Raw genomic sequence first — 18,796 nt, 5'->3', positions numbered from 1 at the left:
AAGCAGTGGTATCAACGCAGAGTACTACTTTCCTTTTCGACCTTATTTAGTATTTCAGATTTTCTATATCTCTGATACAAAGGCAGGGAAGATCTTGGTCGGCCCGAACACATTCGAGAGTTTCGTTATTATACACACTGCTCCATTATCTTTTTAGATAATACACGCATGTGTGTGTGTGTGGGTGTGTGTGTCTGTGTGTTACATATAGGGTGTTCCAGGTCAGATCAATGAAACTTTAAGATTTTATTGGAAATTGAATTTGGAACAAAAAAAGTTCCGATATAATGTAGGTCCAGAAACGCTTCGATAAAAGTTATAGCTAATAAGCTTCGAAAAATCACGTTTTTTTTTTTGACGATTTTTAAAAATAACTTCAAAACCCTTCATTCATTTGGAGAAAATAACGAAGTAAAATCCGACGGGTTATTAAATAACAAACTAAACTGCACCGATTTCATTCTGATAAAGCGTTCAAAAGGAAATAAGATCAAAATAATGGAAAAAACTTGTACGAAACAAAAACTTGAAAAAAAAAAAAACCACCTTTCCATGGTTTTTGTGTAAACGGTACATTTGTAGCGCAAACATTGCAAACGTTAAAACATTCTTATTAAACTTTCATCATAACTAATTTATTACAGAGAGTTTATTAGCAATAACTTTTTAACGAAGAATTTCTAGACCTCAAAACTTTTTCGTTCCAAATTCTATTTCCCTAAAGTTTCATTGATCTGACCTGGAACACCCTATATATAATATGTATGTACGTGTCTATGTATCTAGAAAAAAATAGTGATATTGAAAAATTGCGCGCCAATTAATTAAAACTTGTACTATAAAATTTATTTATCATTACTTTTAATATATTAAAAAGATGCTACACCTAAATTGCAATATCTTTTAAAATAGCGAAATATATTTAAGCATGAAAAAATTTTAAATGAAAAAAACTTTATACAGAGTGGCCCCGAGTGGTTCCCGGACTTTGAGATCTTATAGGAAATTTAATTCTGAACAAAAAATTTCCTATAAACATGGGTCGAAAAATATTTTCTTAAAAAGTTATCGCTCAATAATCTCTGAAATTGTGATTATTTTACACATTTTTCCAAATTTTCATGGAAAATGTGCGTGTTTTAACAAAAAGTATCGAAACAAAAGTTGTAGAAAATTAAATTGTCTTTCAAATCAGATGAAAATGATTGTTGGCACGTTCCATAGATTTTGATATAACCAGTGTTTCGAACGTACGAAAAGTGCCTTTGTTACTTGTTGTTAGATCGATTAAAGTTGAATCAGGAAGAAATCCGTAAAGCGACTAGATCGATCATTATTCGATGCCGAAAGTGTATTGGAGCTAGGGGGGGGGGATTTTGAAAACAGTTTTTTCACGTCTTTATTCATTTTCTATTATTGCGTGTTATTTTAGTTTAAAAAAATTTATTTTATTTTCATAAAAGATAAAGATTTTTATTTTTCATTTTTATCGTTTTTTTCAAGAAATTTATTAAGTTTCATTTTCTTTTTTATTTCATTTTCTTCTCACCTTTCGCTCTTCCTTCGCATCGGAGGTTTTTTTTTTCAGCGATAACTTCTTAAGGAAGCATTTTTCGATCCATGTTTGTGGGAAATTTTTTGTTCAGAATTAAATTTCCTATAAGATCTCAATAAGTCTGGCTGGAACGTTCAAGGTCACCCTGTATAATATGTATGTACGCACGTATCTATATTATTAAAATATTTAATATTACATTTCTCTACGTAAAAAATATATCGTACAAACGTCCACATCTTTTGGACTACAAAGTTTTCAAGCTCGGATCTGATTGTGAACTCACGTTAAGCGCTAAACGTCTCGCCTTATGATTATTATGGTTATTAATGCCATTATCGTGCTAACTATATTTTCTTCGACCATTTAATGATATACGCGATTTGATTGATATGTCGGTGACAGGCGGATAAGGCACGTGTATGGAGATCTGACGCAAGTTGGGAGAATGTAGTTTTAAAATTAGACATATCGCAAAAGGTCACGACGTGATTGTCAGATCTCAATTATCCGTACGACGGTTCTCGAAGGAAATGACATTCACACCGTCGCAGACTTTGTTGCAGAAAATTCAACTTGTTACGAGTTAGAAATCCCTCGCGCGCGTATCCTTCGTGCACGAAATAACATCGCGACTGTGCGAATATAATAGCGCTGATGCGATATAATAAAAATGATACCGCGCGCGAAAGGTTAACGGCAACGTGTAATTTTCGTTTCAACGTGAAACGTTGAATGGCGTGAAACAGTTTCGATTCGATACCGCGAGACTAAAGCGTTTCTAATTAACGCGACACGGTATGTTCGATCTAACAAAGATGTGCATAATAAATCGTCACGAATAATCGTCACGAAACGAACGAACGGCGCGAATATTACACAATCTTTCTTTTCCGGCGATTAATTCGCTCGAAATTAACGAAGGTTGAGAGGAGGAAAATAATTAAAACGAATGTTAATGTAAAGATTTAACAGAGTGTCCCACTACTCAAATCTTGTAAAAAAAAGTTCCGTGAAAATTTCCCGATCTTCCAGATATTTTTGGTGAAAATTTCATGTTACGAGAATATTCGAAGATTTTTTTTATGCAATTCTTAAAATCAATTTTTTTATTGCATATATGTTTTCTAATGCTTTACATTCACACGAAGGAAAAACACAAGGCCGCTTAAGTTTCATGTGTTACGTTTGCAAGTGTATTGGAAAAAGAACTGAATTGTTTTCGTTAAGGTAAAAATTTTTAAGTTGCATAACATTTTTCATTTTTTTATGACTAAATGTTAAAATAAAGAGTATACATATTCAATATTTTATTAAGACATTGAATATATATATAAACAGAGATATTTTAAACTCATAATTCACAACTTGACTTATTAGCGGATTGTCTACTGCTTACAGTATAAAAACAAAATTATCAAAAAGAAAATTTTTTAAAAATTCCCCGAGTTCTAATAAAATTCCATGAGAATTCCCTGATTTTCCTAGGTACAAAAAAAAATCCCTGAGAATTAGATACCCTGTTTAATCGCATCTAGAGAGACCTAATGGGGTGTTCTAAAATTAGACTTACAAACATCAGGTTGTAAACTTTCATAGTTATAAAAGACACGAGAAAACAATCTAATTTTATCGATAAACTTGTGTCCGCGAATGAGCCGTTTGACACTAGAAAATTAAACATTAACAAGGGCAAAAATGTTTGGAAAAAAAAAAAATATATATATTTTTCAAAATCTTATTCATGTGGTTAAATCATGAAAATCAGAATTTTCGAATTCGCGAGATTCTTTTGTTAGTCTTTGATCGTGTAATACCAAAACGGCTCGTTTACGGGTTCATCGGCAAAACTGGTTTGTTTCGACGTCCTTTATAACCACCTAAAGTTTGTCGGTCTAATTTTAGGACACCCCCTATATACAATATTAATATTTGGATCTGTTTAGAAAAATTACGATCGACGTTCAAAGAAATGACTCGCGCGGAATTATTATTCCATCTTATACCGAAAAACATATCAATTTTCTTAGAGCGCTACGCGAATTAATGGCCGCATCGCGAAAATAACACTAATATATCGGCGCGAGAGCGCAAACATAAAGTTCGCTCGCGGGCAGACTCGGCACGATTGACGTAGATCTCGGCGATCGCGATTCGGTCGATTTTTCGGCGATAATGGCTTCGATAGGGATATTTCTCTCTCTTACCTGAAGGTGCCAGGAACTCTCCGGGACTGCCGCCGGTGGGCGCGGGGGGCCCCTGTCCGGGGGGCCCCGTGAGAAATTCCGGGGGGCCGCCCCCCGCGCCCGGAGGTGGGTATTCCCCTGCCACCGCGACTGCCGCTGCCATGCCCGCTAAACTGGCCGGGTCCAGGCCTGTCAGAAACAGATTACGTACTGCTCTCAGAGAGGATCGTATCCGCCCGGCCATCTCCGAAACCGGCTGTCATAATTATCGCGGGGGCCCTACCTACTTGATTCAGGGGTTTATTATAATTACGCGAGATTCTCTGGGACTAGACTCTCGGGCTCCGTCGTAGATCGGCCAGTTTTTGCTCCCAAGTCGATCTTTCGTGGCAAACGGGGCGGTTTCTCGCGACCTTTTTTATATCGTCACAACAAAACAATATAAGATTCCAGATACGTAATAAATACGTGATATAAAAAAGAGGAAATAAAAAGTAGATTCCCGAAATTATCGATGCTCTTCGTTTGAAATGCAGCACCGATTCTCTCAAAATGCGTTTAATATTTTCGAAGCTCTCGCGATTACCTTTTTGCTTCAAACGCGAAACTAGAGTTTATCCTTAAGGTGACTAGGCAATAGTATTTTTCGAAAACCAAGTCTTTATTTTGGAATTTATTACAAAAAAAATGAATTAAAATTGAGAATTGTCCTTTAACGAAATGTTTATTAAGATTGTAAACTATGAACAAAATTTTTTACGGTTTTGAATTAAATATGCATTAAAAATGGCGCTGCAGATGGCTGATGGAAAAGGATTTTTTAAATCAATCTTGCAGCGATAATTCAGAAGCTCAGAATAATACAGATGGTCAGATAAATTTTTTTGGAAAAAAAATTGAGCATGTTCACAATATGTATAATTTCGGACTGAACCTCTAAAAAGAGACCCTACGGACTTTAGTTTTTGAGAAAAAAAAAAAAAAAATCATACAGGCGATTAAAATGGCGACTTTTTTTAAAAAAAAGTTCGTCGAAAAACACAGATGTCTGATCTCTTTCTCAAAAATTAAATCTGGCACGGACTTTTTAGAGGTTCAGTCCGAAATTATACATATTGTAAGTCGATTTGCTCTTCTGTATCTGAATTATCACTGCAAAATTTATTTAAGAGTCCTTTTCGATCACACATCTACAGCGCCATTTTTAATGCGTATTCTCAATCGAAAATAATTTTTTTTTTTATAGTTTATAATCCATAATAAACATTTTATTAAAGGATTTCTCGATTTTAATTCACTTTTTCGTAAGAAATTCTCAAAAAAAGCTTCATTTTTGACAAATACTATCGCTTAATCCCCTTAAGAGTAATACAAAGAGATCGATAGACGTAAATTGTCGCCGTGCCACCCTTCGCAAGTTAGGTTTGGAGAGAGCAGCTTACATTATTTTTGCGCGATGAAAATAAACCAAGGGGGAAGAGATTTACCTGGATTTCCCGTGCCGGCGAAGTGCGGCCCGTGCGGGTGCGGGGGCGGATGGGCGCCGAAGAACTCGTGATGAAAGGCCACCGGACCCCCGTAACCGAATTCGAATTTGTCGGGGCCGAAGTACGGGAAGCCGGGCGGCGGGCCATCCTCGCCACCGAGAGCGCCCGGGTTGAGATTCAGCGGGAAGCCGCGCATCTTACGCGAGCCTCCGAAGAAGGGGTTCCTGCCCATTGACGTCAGCTGCTTCAGCCTGCGCTCCTTACTTCTCTTGTTCTGGAACCAGACCTATAGAACCGCAGCAAGGCCCAATTTAATCACTGAATTATTTAACGACGACGACGATCGTTCTCCTCTCTCTTCTCCGTCGTCTCTATCAATTTTCGCATACCTTACGAATCTTGTTCAAATAAATATTAAAACACTACAATATTTTTTAATATTGTACAGAATATTCATGCTCATTTACATAATGGTTTTTCTTCTTCGTTGTCCTTATTGCTACTATTAAACTATTTATAAACATATACCATTCTCTTTTCGATTATATTTTAGACACCCAGTATATTTTAAGCTACTTTGTTTTATCTTTTTTTTTTCCTTTCCTCTATATTCTAGGACACACGAAAACAATGACAAACATTTTTTTATCGCCAATAAACCGTAATTTTGCCGGTGACACAGTCGCAAAATTATTTCGCGATAAATAATATGGCGTTACCAATGACAAGCAAATTATTATCTGGCAAATGAATTGTCGGCGCATTTTTTGTTGGCGATAGAGTGGATAATGTTTTCGAGCATAGCTATTATCGGCAATTTAAACGGCGACTGCATAAAAACATCATATTTCTATCGTGCCGATAGTAAAAACCATCATAATAATCCTTTTCTTTTTTTTTTCCAGATCTTTTGTTTCGATATTAATAATGATTCTATTTATAAGAATAACAAATTAAAAATCATATAACAAAGTATTTAATAACAAGTATTACAATATAGATTGAGAGAAAAAATTATGATTAAAGTATTGTATATTAAATTATTTCGCTATAAGACTTATATATTTTTTTTTAAAGATTATGTAATTATTATCGGATAAAAATAATTTAAATATTAATATTTAATTTAATTTATTGATTTAATTATTTATATTTAAATTTGATGATTAAAAATTTTGAAAGTCTTATTCCGAGGATAATAAAATCATTGCTCTTTTTTTTAATATTTCTTTCAATATTGATTCTTTCTGTAAAAATAACAAATTGAAAATTGTAATACAAACAACGGTGTACTTATATATATGTCTCTTAATAGCAAGTATTATAAAATAAATTGAGAAGAGAGAAGAGAACGAATTATTATTCTTATTACCAAATTAATTCTAGTGAAATTTTAATTTACTCATTACTTTGGCACCTCGAGATTTAGTTAAAATATAATTCAATCGTTAAAATTTCGTTAAAGTAGAGCCAGAATGACGAGACTTAATGATCGAAAAAAAACTGCCGACTTTTTCCAACGCGCACATCAGTTGGAGAAAATTTCTGCTTTCTTGTTAAAAAATATGCCGGTTTAAATTTTTTTGCGTTAAATATTTAATCCATTGTGTGTAATTTAATCCAGTGTGTGTAATCTAACATATTGACGTTGTGTTAATTGAACACAAATGTCAAATTATTAAAACAACTGAAGAACGGTGTAAAAATAACACAATATGCACATCTTTTTAATTTTACACAATAGATATATTCCGTATTATTAGTGATAGGATTTATGTGTGTTAAAAGTTAGAGAATAAAAATAACGATTTTATTCTACAATAGGAGCGAGAGTGACTACAGATCGTCAACAATATTTTTCCATGTTAATTTTTTACCATTAAAAATTAATCGATCCTACGCAAAATTTATTAAAAATTACAAATAAAGTTTGCATTCATTTTGTATTGAAATATTAACATAGTATTAGCGTCACCATTTAACACATCCATATTATGTTGAATTAACAAGAAAAATTTGTGTATGGGACATGCGATGTACGTTAAATTTAAGCGAAATTTTCCAGCAGGGTCAGAAAACACGGAGGTGAGAGAGAAACTTTCTCTTACCTGTATGACTCTCATGGGCAGACCGGTCTCCTTCGCCAACTGTTCCCTGATGTGTCTGGTGGGCTTCGGGGTCGACGAGAAGGCCGTCTTCAGGATCTCCAATTGTTTCGCCTTTATGGTGGTCCGCGGGCCACGTCGCTTCGAGCCGGCGCCGCCGTCGCCGCTGCCACCGCCGGCGCCGCCGTCCGGGCTCTTGTTCTCTGTTTGGCTGTCCCTCGTCTCGGGATCGCCATCCAGGGAACCTTCAACCGATCAAAGCCGAGCTGCCACATCACTATCGTACGACCACCGTCATCGTCACCATCACCACCTGGGGCTTATAAAATTCGCCGAATCGCTACGAAGCCGAAGCGTCAGCAAAGTCAACCCAATTGCGAGAGTTTATATCTGCGGCGATAACGAGTTTTCTATGCTCTTATCAATTTTAAACACAATGCTAATTCTCGAAAAGATGAAAATATGACTTTTCTAAGAGATAATTCAGTTCACTTTCTGTTTGAAACCCTTGAACCCTGTTGCAAACTAACACGACACCGTATATATATATATATACACAGGGTGTCCCATTTTAATCTCCTCAGGCAAATATCCCAAAAACCAAGCTCGGAAGAGAAAAATGTTTCAGACAAAAGTTGTTTGGTTTCGAGGGGGCCATAAGATGGTACCATTGGTTTGACCTTGGAAAATCATTTGAAGGTCATGTGAAGGTCAACTTTAAAATCTTAAATGGAAATCCCCATTTTTTATTTAGTATTCTTGTAGCTGACATCGAGATCTTTCCAAAACACTATAATAAAGTATTTTTTCATTAAGTACTTTTTGAGTTATTTTATATTTTAATCTGACATATTTTGATATAAAAAATAAAATATTTCGTAAAATATTCAGTTTTCGATAATCTTACCGTAATACTTTTATGTACAGAATAATGAGACAAATTAATTAGTGCCAAAAAAAAACAAATAATTGTTTAAAAAAATACATTGTAAATAATTTTCTTAAAAACAATTTTTTTTTATACTAATTTATATCCTTTATACCCTGTATAGATCAGGGTTGGGAACGTTACTCTATAAAAGTAACGCGTTACCGTTATCGTTACTTGGAAAGTAACGATTCGTTACCTTTTCGTTACGTTTCTGTTTTTTGTAATGTTAAAATAGACTATCGGATTATAAAATTATTTAACAATCAATATTAATTGTAATAATCTATATTGCAATTATAAATTAAATAAAGCAACAAGATTAATTGTTTATATACGTGAGAAAGTTGGTGCAATTTGATATTTATTGATTTATACGCTTGACACACAGTACATGTATAGTATTTCGAAATAATCTTAAGTAAAGATAAATTGTAAAAATTTTGATAAATTTAAATAATCATTTTTTCCTACTCTCAGATCCTAGCTTTTTCATAGCTATCAACAAGGTATTTTTATATAATTTATGCAATTTATACAATTTATAAAGGCAATAAAAGGTATCGGCGTGTGACAAAGAAAAGATTGACACAATATTTTCAACGTTACATCGTACGTTCGTTATACACGGTCGTCCTAAACTATGCGTATCCGCTGACGCGTGACTCGTCGGTAATTCTGAAATAACTTGTCATCCCGAGACACGAGTCATCATTGCATTACGGGAGTTTCTAAGTAACGCCCGTCGAGTTGCGATCTCTCGTACAGCAACGCTTGTTATTAAAGAAAAGAAAAAAAAAAAAAAAAAAAAAAAAAAATCGATCAGAAAATTTAATCGTATATACACGCGCATCTACACCGGGTGTCTTTATCATACGGATATTAAAGGTTTGAAAAAGAAATGGCAATGTTTCGATATCAAGGCAGCAATCATTTCTGACGTGAAAAGATTCTTAAAAAGATTTAGTAAGAGATCTATTTCTCCATTAATATTTTCTATGAATTTTATCTCACATACGATTTCTCCATCTATTTAATTTTTATTAATGTAAATTAAAAATTAGGATCAATAAATTAATAAACACAAAAAAATGTAGCGATTTGTTTTCTAGATTATAATAATATTTAGAGAAAATAATAAATATCTGGAGAAAAATCTAAAGAAATATCTAGACAAAATATCCAAAGAACATAATAAATATCTAAAAGAAATTAGAAAATTCAAAACTAGAATCAACAAATTAATAAATGTAGAAAAATATGACGATTTGTTTTCTAGGTTATAATAATATTTAGAGAAAATAATAAATATCTGAAGAAAAATCTAGAAAAATATCTAAACAAAATATGAATATCCAAAGAACATAATAAATATCTAAAAGAAATTAGAAAATTCAAAACTAAAATCAACAAATTAATAAATGTAGAAAAATATGACGATTTGTTTTCTAGGTTATAATAATATTTAGAGAAAATAATAAATATCTGAAGAAAAATCTAGAAAAATATCTAGAAAAAGATATGAATATCTAGAGAATATTAGAAAATTGAAAATTAAAATTAATAAATTAATAAATATAGAAAAATGGTGATTTGTTTTCTAAATTATAATAATATTTAGAGAAAATAATAAACATGCGAAGAAAATATGAATATCTAGTAAAAATAATAAATATCTAGAAAAAAATGGAAAATTAAAATCAATAAATTAATAAATAAAAAAAATGACGATTTATTTTATAGATTATAATAATATTTAGAGAAAATAATAAATATCTGGAGAAAAATCTAAAGAAATATCTAAACAAAATATGAATATGCAAAAAACATAATAAATATCTAAAAAAAATTAAAAAATTAAAAACTAAAATCAATAAATAGTAAAAATAATAAACATCTAGAAAAAATTGGAAAATTAAAATGAATAAATTAATAAATATAAAAAAATGACGATTTATTTTGTAGATTATAATAATATTTAGAGAAAATGATAGATGTCTGGAGAAAAATCTAGAGAAATATCTAAAAAAAAAAAAAAAAATCTAGAGAAAATAATAAATATCTAGAGAAAATGATGGAAATTTGAACGATTGCAACTTTGAATAATATCTGTTAAACGCTCAGGGATAATCGATCGAAAGTTCGCCGAAGTGTTCATAGCTAAGAGACTGAGAGAGCGCGGTAGGTCTGGGACACCCTGTATCCCTGTATCTTCATCGGCCGGATCGAGGTAACAACAATCGAAGCCAATCCCCCGGAAGCGATACGAAACCCCCATCGGATTATCGTGGCTGCTGCCGCGCGCGCTGAAAGCCGTACCCCGCATACGCGTGCACACACGACGCACACGCAAACACACACGCATATATAAGTCTCTCGACTCTCCGCAGTAATCTATACACACGTATATATATATATGTGTGTGTACCGGGTAGGTAGGTCTTAACCGCGGGACAAAGAAAATGTTTGGACAGTGTCACACTGCACAACGAGAGGCCACCCGCTCCCTCCCTCTTTGAAGGGAAACGAGATGCTTGTGTTGCACGTATATAGGGTAGAAAAACCACGCGAGGAGGGTTAGTGGCGATGTATACAGCCAGGATCAATTGTTGTATTCGCGATAAAAGAGCAGGAGCCATATAATGGCTCGGCGGCTTCACCCGCGTCGCTCCCGGTGATTCGTGACGTCACGACGCCGCGAATTCGTACACGCAAGATCGTAGGGTGACGTGATAGTGCGTTGCTCCGAGGGTGGCCCGATCAAGTCGCTAATCGATTGCTCTTGATAAGGAAATATTTATCGAGTTTCGAGGACTGCGGGGCAACTTAGGGGGTGAGCGTAGCTTGGTTTACTCCGCTCATGTGTGCACATATGTGTGTCAGACCTACACGTGAAATGTCTAATCGAAATGACAGCTTAGATATTTCGCGCGTGTGCTCTTTACGTTTGGCTACTCGATATTAACTCTTGTACATGATCCTTCGTTTTTCTTTTCTGACACTTGTCTTTCATCCTTTACGTTTCAGGTAATAAAGATGTTTTCTTATGTTCGGAGGCAGTTTGCTACATAAAATTGTCTGTATCATGGAAAAAAAAAAAAAAAAAAAATCTCGTGTTTATATTAACGCTTATACAAAAGCGATTTTAAAGATTAAAAATAAATTTTCAAACTGTTCACAAAAAACTTTTCACTATAGTTAACAGGTAAATATAAATAAAATCCGTGGTTCTTTTTCTAAGAAACCAACAATTTTTCAAACAGGTTTCACTCGTAAAAAATAATCGATTCAATTTAGTACCAAACTAAACTTTCTTCACACAAGCATTATAAAATTTATGTAATTACAATTTTACGTCAAAAATTCCCAATAAATATTTCTTTATCAAGAGAAAGAAAAAACTGCACCTGATATCCTTGTCTAATACCCTCATGTCATCATAGTTGTACGTAGTTGGAAAATTTTATGTTTTCTTATTAAAAAAATATGCCGATGAAAATTTTTGTGTTAAATATTGAATACGTCCATATATTAATTTAACATATTGCTGTTGCGTGTTAATTAAATTCAAATATTAAATTATTAAAACGACTGAGTAAAGTATACAAATGTTGGTTTTATTTTACAATAGGAGTGAGAGTTATTAGATACCGTCAATAACATTTTTTTAAGTAAATTTTATCATTAAAAATATATTGATTTTGTACAGAAAATTTAACTCAAATTACTATAAAGTTTGCATTCATTTTATGTTAAAATATTGATAAGTATCAGTGTCATCACATTTAACACATGCATATTATGTTGAGTTGACACAAAAATTTAAGCCAAACTTTCCAACTTCGTATGACATCTTCCGCAAACAAGCCGGGACTTACCTTGATCCTCGGAGTCCTCCTGCTTGCAGGGATCGCTCCCGAGAGGTAGTTCGCCACCGTGGCCGACGCTCTGGTCGCCGGGACCACCCGGACCAATGTTATGGGTTCCCAGGTGAGAGCCGCGAACGGCCGGATCGTGATGATGATGATGGCCACTACCGTCCTCGTCCTCGTCTTCCGATCCTGAGCCCATCAGCGAGTCTCCGCCTGCCGACAGGTTGGACGGTTCTGCTCGTGAACGACGCGAGACACCGACCATTTTAATAACGTTGACGAACGAATGGCCAATTTTTGGAAACAATCGCGAACAATTTTACATTCTATCGATTGTAGCTCTTCACTTTTCCACAGAAGCGAAATAAAAGCCTCGCAAACGTAGCATCTTGTGTAATAATAACGACAATGTAAACTTTAAATTCTAATTATTATTATAATAGAATTTAAAAAAATCGGAAATTTTTGCTTTATAAATAAAGGAAGATTTGTATGCGATTTTACATTCGTTACGATCGTTATTTTCGTTTCTGTGTAAATGCGAGGGTGTTATTCCTGTCAAAATCAGCGATTCCATTTTCGGTAAACACGCAAGAATAAATTAGTCACTGTATATAATAAGTATTATAGGAATGTTTTAATGTGAAAACGGCTCGATTCAAAGTTTTTCATCGACGTTCAATTATATTTTTTCGCTTGAAAGAAGCGAGATTAAGTTTGCCGACGGCGGGGACTTTACATGAGATATCTAAGGAAGAATCGATTTTCCTTCTATGATGTTAGGTGTACAACTTTGCTTCCGCCGTTCTTTTCCCGAAATTCGAGGCTTTATTGTAAAAAACTGGTTATACATTTATTATTCAAAGTATTGTCCACTCCCAATGATCGTGCCAATTCTTTTTGACTTTGACTCGAGTCTTCATTAAGTAATGCCTCCAATTCTGCATCTTCGAAAACCTTCTCTCTTCCGCCGCTATGCCGGTCTTCGACGTGAAAATCGCCGTTCTTAAAGCGTTGAAACCACTCACGACACGTTCTTTCACCAATAGCGGCTTCACCATAAGTATTTGAGAGCATTCGATGAGCCTCAGCCGCAGATTTCTTCATATTGAAGCAGAAAATTAGAACCTCCCGCAAATGACGAGAATTTGGCTCGTAAACTGACATTTTCAATCGAGAATAACTTTATAATGCAGACACAAATCGACTAATGTTTCTATGGGGTTATGTTGACAGATGCCCAAGTTTATTGCATGACGTCTATGATCTATTTATTTCGACCACTACTTACCGCTAAAGCCATCTATAGGAAAACAGGCGGAAGCAAAGTTGTACACCTAATACCATGATCGATATTGACATTTATACGTAGCATAATTAAAGATAAATTTTTTTCTGAAACTAGATAAAGATCTGTGCATATTGATGCAATTATCCAGTAATTTATCAAGAAATAATTGTTTGATTTTTTTTCTTAAGAGAAAAATGCATGAATTATAATAAATTAACGCAATAATAAATTAAATAAATATATAATTATTGGAAAATTAAAATCAATCAATTAATGAATATTAAAAAAACGACGATTTATTTTGTAGATTATAATAATATTTAGAGAAAATAATAAATATCTGGGGAGGGAGAAAAATCTAGAGAAACATCTATAAAAAAAAAATATGAATATCTAGAGAAAATAATAAATATCTAGAGAAAATAATGCTATATTATAATAAATTATAACAAATTACCATTCGTAAATTTTAAATGCATAAACTATTCCATCCTTTCAGCATTATAAACTTAATTGACACGTGTATAGTTACTTTAATTGTAAGATATGTCTGCGAGCGACAAGTAGTGTTTTTAAGACTCGGCTACTGGTGCCTTACACATTTAATGACGGTGTTTTACGCTCGAGATGTTTTCAACGCAGCGCAATATATTTTACGGCCGGTACCGCCGAAAAAATGGCGATAGGTGTCTCCGGATATTAATCGTCTCTACGAACATAATTATCGTGCTTCTCAGGGCTCGCGCCGCCAGGAGAGAGAGAGAACGACGGTCACGGATTCGACAATCGACAAATGGCCAAGCGGATGGCAGAGATTAATGTTGAAAAAGTGTCGAGCCATCAAAACGATCGTGTCGTTTAATCATCGGCCCGAAATCATTCTGAAAGCTCGCGTCAACATTCTGCCCCCCCCCCCCCCAGTCGCGCATCAAATTCGTTCTACACGCGATAAAGATTTCGAACGGTACTCCATACTTGCCTTCATTGTTTCCCGGAGTTATACATAATCAGTATTTAGAGAGAGAAGATGATGATAAAAATAATTAATATCGCAAAAAGACTTTATATATTCAGCCCGCGTAACTAAAATAAAATAAAAAATTCTATTTTTATATTATTTTTATTTTTATTTCTTATTACTTTATGTTCTTACATTATTTTGTGCGTATACGTAATTCTCTTATATTCAATTTTTATTATACAATTTCTTTATTATTTAAAAGAATCAAGAATTGTATAATGAAAATTAATTTCAATTAATTAATTTAATCTTTTTGTTATTCAAATTTTTTTCATATTTGCATTCTTAATTATTTTGATTTTTATTATACGTCAGTTTTTTTTTTATTTTTTTTATTTTTTTTTTTTTTTTACTGCGTCTTTCTCTTATTTTCTACGATGGCTGCTGGCTAATCCCTTTCCGCGAAATCTCACCGTGTGGTTCCCGTCGAAGAATCATGAAATCCTTCCGCGAAGGCGCCGATTTCGAGGTGACACTTGACGCGCGCGGCTTACGGATCCGCTCCTGGATCCGCAGGTATGCGCACCAGGCCCCCCCCCCACCCCCTTATGACGCCACTAACCCGACAACATCGACGACGATGACGACGCAACGCAACGCGAAACTCATCGACGACGAGTCGGCGGGCCAAATCGGCCGCGGCCGAGGCGTAAATCATTTTCGCGGCCCTCTCGCATCTGGCTGTCCCACGACATTGTCTCACGTACACGGCGAGCACAGCGCGGCCCCGGCACCGAGGCCTCCTCGAAAGAAAAAGGCGATCGGGCGAGAGAGGGGAGAGAGAGAGAGAGAGAGAGAGAGAGAGAGAGAGAGAGAAAGAGAGAGAAGAAACGGGTTGTCGGGGGGCGTTTTGCGGTTTCGGCGTCGGCAACGGAGCGACAAAAGGTTCGCCCCCTGCCTAACGACCTTTCGGTTTTCGTTTCACGGCTTATATACGAGTGAGGCCCTCGTGAAACCGAGCCTGCCCGCCGTCTCTCTCGGTCTCCCTCCCCCCCTCTCTCTCACTCTCTCTCTTTTCGGCCGATGTTTCACGGTGGCATACGCGCCTGGATGTTTTCACAGCTTGCCGCTTTCTCTCTCTCTCTCTCATTCTCTTTCTCTCTCGGGGTAGAAAACCCCGTGAAAACCTGCCCGCTCTCCCCTCTATCCTCCCCTTTTTTTTTTAGACTGATCCTGACTCCGTGAAATCTGTGGCGGCGTGCGCGTTGAACTGTGACCCCCCCCCCTCCCCCCGTCAATCTCGCCGCTCGAAAAAATAAATCCTGAAATTCTCAAGCACTCCGGATCTTGCCGTTGTTCGTAAGAATGCATGAATTTAATGGGATATTAATATTTATTTGATTTTAATACAAAGTGTGAGTAAGAAAAATATCGATATTTAAAATATTTAATTTTCTTGTCTTGTTACACTGTGCACACTATTCTCGTATCATTGTTCAAGGGTTTGAATATTCTTAACACGAATGTTCCCTTCTCTGTTTCAACGGCATCGTTTGAAGCATCGGTCGAAATCGGGACGCGCTGCCTCTCGAGACTTAGAGATCGGCTAGCGCGATAATTTACGACGCCCTCTCTTTCTCGCGAGCGATGGATAAAATTATTTATCGGCAGCCGGGAACGGAAACGACGGAGGTGATCGTAAAACGCGCCCGAGATCGAGTGACCCCGGGGGGGGAGGGGGGGAGGGGGGGGGAGAGTGCGAGGAGGTGATGTCGCGATAATACGCACTTCTCCTCAGTTCTCTCTGGACAGCAACGGCGCCGGGTTCCGGTGACAGCATCGCAGAGATCGATATAATGGAAGGCGATTGTGCGTTGACTTTGTTTGCGCGCTGGTGCTGAGCCGAGCGTGTACCAAATACGATCTCGCGCGAATTTTCGTGCCGCGATCGATCGGCCGCGTGCCGTTGACAGCCACGTGCCACGTGGCGAAGTCGCGGCGCAGCAGCAACTCGCGCGACGTATTTAGGCCGCGCGAGTCGCCCGAAAGACCGAAACCCTTACACAGTTGTGGAAAATTTATCTTTTCTTGTTAAAAAAATATGCCGGTTAAACATTTTCAATATTTAACACATTCATGCGTTAATTTAACATATTGCTGTTGTATTTTAATCGAATTCGAATATTAAATTGTTAAAACAACTGAAAAAACAAATGTAAAAATAACAATTTACAGAAGGAAAAAAAAGTGTTGATTTTATTCTATAATAGAAGCGAGAGTGACTACAGACCGTCAATAAGATTTTTCCAAGTTAATTTTATCATTCAAAATATGTTGATTTCACACAAAATTTATTTCAAATTACTATGAAATTTGCACTTATTTTGTATTGAAATATTAACGTAGTATTAGTGTCACTATTTAACAGGATTGGCAAGTAACGCGTTACTTGTAACGTCGTTACCGTTACGATTACTTTTTTTCGGTAACGATCGTTATTCTTTTCTGTTTGTAACGGTAACGGTAACGTCGTTACATTTTTACGTTAACGAAAATTAGCCGTTACTTTTATCGTTATTTTTTTGGTTTTTTATTATCTTATATCTATTCAATAGATAGATGTATTTTTTGAAAAATATTTTGTAGCCTTCTATCATAGGCTGCATTCTGATAGTCACTGCCAATACTGAAAATCTATAGTAACGTATAAATTATAGATTTTACAATACTGATAATGAATATTGGAATACACTCTTAATAATATCAATATCTTTCTTATCAATATTTAAAAACAATGTTTGATAAAAATCTTCGACATTAACATAAAAAATTAGAATCATTAAATAAGTTTAATATAAAAAACGCTTGCTACTATAGAGACTAATTTAGAGTTTTTAATTGTAACATAGATTATTACATTTAATATTGATTGTTAAATAATTTTATAATCCGATTGCTTAATTTAGCATTACAAGAAACAGAAACACCTAACGAAAAAGTAACGAATCGTTACTTTCCAAATAACGGTGACGGTTACTTTTTAAAATTAGTAACGAGTAACGGTAACGAGTTACTTTTTACAAAAAATAACGGTAACGGTAACGCGTTACTTTTACGTTCCCAACCCTGCTATTTAACATATCCGTACTATGTCAAATTAACACAAAGATTTGTGCCTTTAAGACATGCAATATATTTGTTAAATTCAAACCAAATTTTCCAACTGTATAAATATGTAAATTTTCCAACTGTATTTATATCTAATATTTAGAAAGATACTCGCCTTTATTTATCTCAATTTTAAATATAGTTTAATCATATTCTATTAACGGAGATTAAAGGGAAAGAGATTTTATTAGTTTACGCACGCACGAATAAATTCGGCATCTGGAATAATGAAAATAAATTAAAATTACAATTTTTTTATAGTCTTTATATATCGTTTATATAATCTTCAAATATCACAATTTTTATGATAATATATTAGATTTTGTTAGAATATCGTTTAAATATCCCCTTGTGTCTCCGATAAGAAATTCAGAAATTATTCATCCGTGTATTGTATAATCATCAACAATGTAAGTTTCCGCGAATATCGCAATCATGCCATCAATCATTGGTAATCAGAAACAGCACTGACTAATCTCGATTGGCAACAGTAAAGAGAAACACGGATATAGCATGAGAATTCTCTGGATATCTTTTGCATTTAAATCCCGCGACAAATCGATTTGTAAACAAAACGGACAATGTACACAGACGAACTATAATACTATGAAGTACCTCTTCTTTGTAAACTGATTCTACTTTCTATTCGGTATTCCCATTGCAGAATTAATTATTAACATTATTATTATTATTATTAATAAAAAATAAACTTAATTACAACATAATATACAAATAAAAAATTCTAACTCTATTTTATCCCAAAATTTAAATGTAACAATGATAAGATAACAATGGAATCGAGCTGATTTTGTTATACGCAAAGTAATCGGGAAAGAGGATGATTTTTTTTTTTTTTTGCCGACTAACCGTGATGACCGTGTACATGATGCGTGTCCGGCAGCGGTTTGCCCGACAGGTAGTCCTGCTTGCAGACAAACTTGTTGTCGTCCAGGACATAGAGCTCCTCGCCGGTGCTCATCTGTTTCCGACACACTAGGCAGGTGAAGCAATTCAGGTGGAAAACCTTGTCTCTCGCTTTCCTCACGAGATCCTGCGGGTTTATACCTTGAAGACAACCGCCGCACTTGGTACCGTACCGCCTAGAAGAACATAATTCAGATTTATCGCTGGCCAGAGCCGATGAGAAGGAGTATATAATAAGCGCGTGGGTATCCGATGTGCTTGTTCTTGCGCTATAAAGAAATGTATAAGTTTCTCCCTCTTGATAAAATTATTTTATAAA

At 35.1% G+C, this 18,796-nt stretch overlaps 1 protein-coding gene and 1 long non-coding RNA gene across 6 annotated transcripts in view; one reads left to right on the top strand and one right to left on the bottom strand.

The window, feature by feature from the left end:
• The window catches only part of LOC138942638 (uncharacterized), a 114,764-nt gene extending 106,882 nt beyond the window's left edge, over window positions 1–7,882 (top strand). Inside the window, exon 3 of the long non-coding RNA XR_011448350.1 lies at window positions 7,294–7,882. This is a non-coding gene — a long non-coding RNA (uncharacterized lncRNA). The remainder of the gene's footprint in view (window positions 1–7,293) is intronic.
• Lim1 (LIM homeobox 1) overlaps window positions 3,283–18,796 on the bottom strand; it is a 50,012-nt gene continuing 34,498 nt past the window's right edge. For 3 of the 5 annotated variants that reach the window (XM_070313000.1, XM_070312999.1, XM_070313003.1), the window contains 5 exons: window positions 18,421–18,653; window positions 12,140–12,367; window positions 7,337–7,578; window positions 5,229–5,514; window positions 3,283–3,951 (listed from right to left, as the gene is read on the bottom strand). In XM_070313000.1, coding sequence (XP_070169101.1) covers window positions 3,599–3,951; window positions 5,229–5,514; window positions 7,337–7,578; window positions 12,140–12,367; window positions 18,421–18,653 — 1,342 coding nt within the window. In that variant the 3' untranslated portion in view covers window positions 3,283–3,598. The remainder of the gene's footprint in view (window positions 3,952–5,228; window positions 5,515–7,336; window positions 7,579–12,139; window positions 12,368–18,420; window positions 18,654–18,796) is intronic. The other 2 variants (XM_070313001.1, XM_070313002.1) reach the window with 2 other exon arrangements.

The sequence above is a fragment of the Polyergus mexicanus genome, unplaced genomic scaffold (assembly GCF_030449975.1).
Source record: "Polyergus mexicanus isolate NDT 795.1 unplaced genomic scaffold, iyPolMexi1.0 SCAF_23, whole genome shotgun sequence".
Taxonomy (NCBI): Eukaryota; Metazoa; Arthropoda; class Insecta; order Hymenoptera; family Formicidae; genus Polyergus; species Polyergus mexicanus.
The sequence above is the reverse complement of the archived record's forward strand: the minus strand, read 5'-3'. Positions and strand labels throughout refer to the sequence as shown.